Source organism: Xiphophorus maculatus, chromosome 11 (genome assembly GCF_002775205.1).
Source record: "Xiphophorus maculatus strain JP 163 A chromosome 11, X_maculatus-5.0-male, whole genome shotgun sequence".
NCBI classification, from domain to species: Eukaryota; Metazoa; Chordata; class Actinopteri; order Cyprinodontiformes; family Poeciliidae; genus Xiphophorus; species Xiphophorus maculatus.
In genome coordinates, this window is record NC_036453.1 from 10,697,560 (window position 1) to 10,703,559 (window position 6,000).

The window sequence follows — 6,000 nt, forward strand, 5'->3', positions numbered from 1 at the left end:
TGAGGTAGATTCAATTCATTCAACAACAACAACAAGAGTCTGCAGAGTTTCCACCGCTTGGTTATGACCGCGGATTCAGAGTCAGAATAAAGCCAGAACATGATGTCCTTTTAGTGCCGTCAAGTCAAAACGGAACTCGGTACTTAAATTAAGTCCAGGTTAAATTAGAAATTAAATAATCCTGAACAGTGAGAAGTCGCTGCGAAGCCGCTTTCTGCTTGTGTAATTTACAGGTGCGAGTAAAGAAAAGCGACAGCAAAACGTTATAAGTCTCTTAAACGATGAAAACGGTTTGTGATTGGTTAAACATTTTTCAACGGTAAAGATTACGAATCAATGAAATAAATGTCTCAAATGTACCGCATTTCTTACCTTGTTATTATTGCAATAATCAACTGAGATAAAAAAAAAAAAAGAAAGCTTTGCGCACTCTTTGCTCTGAGGGACAAAAACCAGGGAAGGCCAGAGAACACGGACAGATGTTTCTGCCAACATCTGCTTTGAAGTGAAGACCTAAAGTGAAACAATTAAAAAGCAAAAATACCACAAATATCTCTATATTATTATTATTATTATTATTATTATTATTATTATTATTATTATTATTATTATTATTATTATTATTATTATTATTATTATTATTATTGTTGTTGTTGTTGTTATAGTGGGGTACACAGTAATGAGCAGCGCATCTGCAGCTCCTTCTATCCGCGTTGCCCTTTGATTTTCTCCCTTTTAGCGCATCACTGCGCATGCACAGCGGTGTGTTCGGCCGAAGTCGGTGTCTGTGTGTGTGTGTGTGTGTGTGTGTGTGTGTGTGTGTGTGTGTGTGTGTGTGTGTGTGTGCGTGTGTGTGTGTGTGTGTGTGTGTGTGTGTGTGTGTGTGTGTGTGTGTGTGTGTGTGTGTGTGTGTGTGTGTGTGTGTGTGTGTGTCTTTTCTGAGGAGGTCACTGGTTGAGCTCCAGGGCCCAGACCTGCTGCGGCCACCCGGTCCGGCCCTTCACCTTCTTTTCGCCTCCAAAAGTCTCCTGCAGGCCGTCGGTCTGCGGGAGGCAAAAACAGCGCCATCAACATCATCATCATCATCATCATCATCACCATCATCATCATCATCATCATCATCATCATCATCATCATCATCATCATCATCATCATCATCATCATCACCTTCATCATCATCAGCAGCAGCAGCAGCAGCAGCGGCTGACTCATTTTAGAGCAGGTCTTCCTCTCTGATCAGTGTCATTTGGACTCTGCCAGCTCTCTGTCTGAATGTTTCAGTTCGGACCCACTTCGTGCCGAATCCATGGGCCACGGAATCCATAGACTTGAATTTTGAACATATATCTGGACTCTGCTCCCTGATCAAGTATTTGCTAAATTCACACTGAAAAATCGACGTCACTTTCTATCATAACGTAAAAAAATACAAATAAAAGTTTGTGGATGCGTAAAGTTATCGGAGTTTATCAAATGATCAAACCAAGTCCAGACTTCAGCGTCTGTCTTTTCTTAAATTTAGATCAAACTTAGTCAAATTTCAACCATGTTTATTTTCACTACTATTAAGTGGATTAAATTCTTAACACCAGATTTTTTTTATAAAGAAATGGATAAGATAAAGTTGTTTTCCGTCTAAATGTGCACTCATAAAGACGTAGACATTTTTATAGGACGAATGATTATAAAATACACTAACCGAGGAAAATTTGGGTTTTGGCATTAACAAGTTGAAAGATACCGAAATAAAAACGTCATTTGATCCCTTAATGTGGTTGGAAGACGGCTGGGGTTGATTCAATGGGCTAACCAGGCTTTACGTGCTTTGTTTTGGCTAAATCTGGATTCAACCAATGGGGTGAAAGCACATTGTCACGACTAAAGATTATGGAGTTCTGAAAGTGCCACAATTGAATAAACCATTAACACTGACTTGTTTAGCTTTTCTTTTAAAGTTTTAACTGCAACACATTGATTAGTAGCATTTTTGAATTTGTTGTGCAATTGTGGAATGATAATAAACAAAATTAATTAATTCATTAATTAATTCATTCATTCATGACCAAACACACAAATTATTTATTACGTTTTTAAGTAATTAAATATGTCACTAATGAAAAAGTGGGCGGAGCCAATAATGTTATGCAGATCATCATAATTGGCCTGAACCGGACCTGATGCCAGTTAGACGCTAAAAGATGCTTTATATCTGAATCTATGGAGTTTGATATGCACAATGTCAATTATTTATATTCAGCTACAATATGAACAGGATTTCTAGGATATGATAAATATTTCCCAAATATATATTAATTGTTTAATAGTGATTAAATACTCTGCTTAATTAAATTTTTGTAACACATCCTGCTCAAATATTAGATTAGAATTTCACTGAAGATGTCGGCCCTTTAACAAGTCAACTGTATCTGTCGTGTGTTGATGTCAATGACATCTCAGAACAGAAAGATGCCAGGTTAATATGGGTTTTAACAAACAAATCTACTGAATTAAAAAAAATTAAGAGCAGTCATTGAGTTAGTGGTTGAGAAAGTTTCTTTGATGGAGCAAGAATTTAAGTTTCTATCCAGCTTTAACAGCTTTAACAGCTTTATCAGCAGCAGTGCCAAAACCAAGTCTGAACCTCCTGGCTCTGAGAGCTGCTGCTGTGACATTTTAGTTTTGATCATCAGGTATGACGTTTGTCAACTGTTTCAATAGAGATACGATGGAGAAAACAATATTTGTGAGGATGTAAGTATTTTAGTTAAAATGAGTTGGCAAATGACCTAATTAATTCAAGGGTTTTAATCAGTTATGCTGACATAGCGTCTGAATTATTGAGTCAAATCTACCAAAATAAAATTGATATAAACAGTGAGACCAAATGTAATGATTGTTTGTTTCGTCAGTGTACTTCAGCTCCTAACCTGTGTATTTGAAAGTTGCACATGTTCAGTTTTGTTTGCTGGTTCAGTGTTTTCCTGTTTAGAGTTGATGCAGCTCATCTTGTTCTAAATCATGCAAATGAAGCTTTTCCTCATCCCAGGCCCGTTAATAACGTCACAGTCTGACTAATAATAGCAACTTCAAGCAATAATCAGGTTCTGTCAAGGTAGTTTGCAGCCATAACATGTGTGTGTTATGTAAAATAAAGTAAAGCTTACAAGCTGTACAGCTTATTTGTGTTTATTCAGGCGTTTAATTTAGCTAAAAGTGAATCAGTGGAAGTGGATGTTTATGAAGAACTCTGATGTTGATCCAGCTCGTCCTTTTTAGGAATTTGTTTAAAATAATCCCTAAAATGTCACTATTGGAATCGAACAATGAGATTAAGGTTTTTTTTGTTTTGTTTTTTTTATTAGTGTGTTTACTTATAAGTGACAAAAAAACAATACTTTGACAGGTTTAAAATACACTGCATGGTTTTTTTTGTTCTCTTAAATTTTAAGTATTAAAAGTCTAGCTTTCCAAATGATTTCCTAACGTTTTTAATTTAGATAAATTAATTCCGTGTGTCATAGTTTATCTATGTTATTCGGAAATTTTGTGCGTAATTTCTAACAGTTAAAATCACAGACAAAAAAAACTTTGAACGCAAAAAAAAAAAAAAAGCTCCGTATTTCAGGAGATTTTCCAGTTTAGTCAGAGCGCTCTGTAAACATTTCCAGGCCTACAGATGTTTTCACTCTGACTCAGACTTACAGGCTGCGAAAATAAGTTACCGAAATACAGGGGAGAAATGCTTCGGATTGGGAATAATTTCCAAACTCATGACAATCCCAGAGGCTCCAGCAAACATAACTCACCAGCTCTCGTTTCCTTTTCAAATCCCGCGTTTCAAATTTCTTAATCTCGGCCTTAAAGCCCTCCGTCTCGCCGGAGTCTTTGGCCAGCACGTCCATCAGATACGCGATGTAACTGGTCGCCAGACGCAGAGTTTTGATTTTGGACAGTTTGGTGTCTGCGGGAACGTTGGGAATACACTCCCGGAGCTCCGCGAAAGCCGTGTTGATGCTCTCCGTTCTGCGGCGCTCCTTCTTCGGCCCGGACGCTCTCCTCTTCCCCATCCCCGGCTGGAGCCCCTCGAGCCGGCCGTCGTGCGCAGCTCCATGCGCGCCCAGCTCCGCGGACGGCGTGAAGGGCGCCTGGATCTGGAAGTCCGCGGGCACCTCCCCGTGGTTCACCACCCAGCTCTGGAAGTACGGCGCGTCCTGGTGGCACCGCTGGACGAACGGGAAAGGTTCGTGCATCAGGTGGTGGTGGTGGTGATGCTGGTAGCCCCCGATGAGGTTCATGCTGTGCCGGGAAGAAAATGCGCTCGTTCGCCTCCCCCCCCCTAAACCGTCTCTGCTCGGGGATCACCAGCGAGCAGAACTCATTCGAAACTTAGTCGAGGACTCTCCTAAATTCATTTACAAGCTTAAATCGATTTATTTCACATGGTCCAAGATTCTTAAAAAGCTCAGCCTTAAAAAGTATTCCAGGGATGAAACGTCAGCGATGCGCCACGGTCCAGATGAAACCTCTTTTCACGAAGAGGACGCAGTGACCTGCAGGAGAAATTTGACCCAGCTGAAGGTGTGAGGCCCCAGGTTTATATGAGCTGGATGTGAGCGTGAGAAAGAGGCAACCAATGGAGGAAATGGGAGGAGAGTTTGGAGAGGTTTGGAAGAACATGGTGCCAGAATATCACGGCACCAGAACGCAGGGACCGAAACATCTGCCTCACTGGCATCAGGTTTACATGTACAGGCATAAGTTTGATTCCTTGCTTTTTGTTTCGGTCATTGACGTTTTAATTCGGAGAGTTTTTGTGATTCATCGCGCAAAGAATTTTACGAGCCACAAGGCTTGTAGATAGTAAAGGATGGCAGAGTTCTTTATGTTTTCTTTCTTTTTCAAGTTTTCTCTCTTTTCATACATGACAGACGTTTTCTCAAAATATTAAGTTCTTATTACAATTTCTTCTTACAAGTTATTAGCACAATGACTAATATTGGCTTTTTTCTTTAAATGTAAGAATTTCCTGCATGGAGCTGATATATGAAGCAGATTTAGTTTTATTTTGAAACAACACGCAATCATTTTATGACAATAATCGGTTTATTTATCTTTTTATTTATTTGATTTGTTTATTTATTTATTTATTTATACATTAAATTCTCTATTTATTTATTTCCATTCATTTCTTCACTTATTTTACCCAAGTCTTTTAAGAATACTTTCACATTTAAAACAAACTTTGCTGTGTATGTTTTCACATATCTGGAGTCCATTTTAATGTATTTTTTAAAAAGTAAAAAAAAAAAAAATCTTAAAATGTATGTTTCACATTATATCGCATGTGCTCAGTTTAATGTACTTCAAAAATAAAATTCATATTTTTTTTCTGTTTGTTTTTAGACCATGTTTCATACATTCATTTCTGTGCTTCACTACTTTCAGTAAAAGCGGAAACGTTTTAAAAAGTCACATAACGATCAGATTTTTGATCGAAATTCCTCATTGATCAATATTTTCCATGTTAAAAAACCCGCTTTCATGTAGTCATAAAAAATTTGGTTACAGCAACAGTTATTATTATTATTATTATTATTATTATTATTATTATTATTATTATTATTATTATTATTATTATTATTATTAATTCTGTTTTTGAGCCTGACTCGGCCTGCGACTTTATCTCGCCCCGGCTGCCCTCGCACCTTAAACACATCCTCTTATCGCCATCGCCCCCGAAAAAACATTATCCCATTACATTACGTGACCTTGACGCTATTTGGGAACCATTTACGGCGGCGTCTTATCTAAATACAGCCATAAATCAGGATGTGTCACCCTGCTGCTGGGGCACAAGTAACTATTCCATAAAAGCTCTCCTGGCCTCTGCGCACTGTTTACAGCGCGCCCTGTTTGCGCATATTTTACCGTTCCAATAAATAATCCGCCCGCCCCCCTGTTGGAGAGGCCTGCACGGAGATCATCTCAGGTTTTTAATCT

At 38.5% G+C, this 6,000-nt stretch overlaps 1 protein-coding gene across 1 annotated transcript; it reads right to left on the bottom strand.

Moving 5' to 3' along the window:
• Positions 1-890: 890 nt before the first annotated feature.
• hand1 (heart and neural crest derivatives expressed 1) lies at positions 891-4,593 on the bottom strand. The gene is made up of 2 exons (XM_005800359.2): positions 3,807-4,593; positions 891-1,043 (listed from the first exon to the last, which is right to left on the bottom strand). The coding sequence occupies exons 1-2, from the start codon at positions 4,293-4,295 to the stop codon at positions 948-950; spliced, it is 585 nt and encodes a 194-aa protein (XP_005800416.1). The 5' UTR covers positions 4,296-4,593; the 3' UTR covers positions 891-947.
• Positions 4,594-6,000: the final 1,407 nt, after the last annotated feature.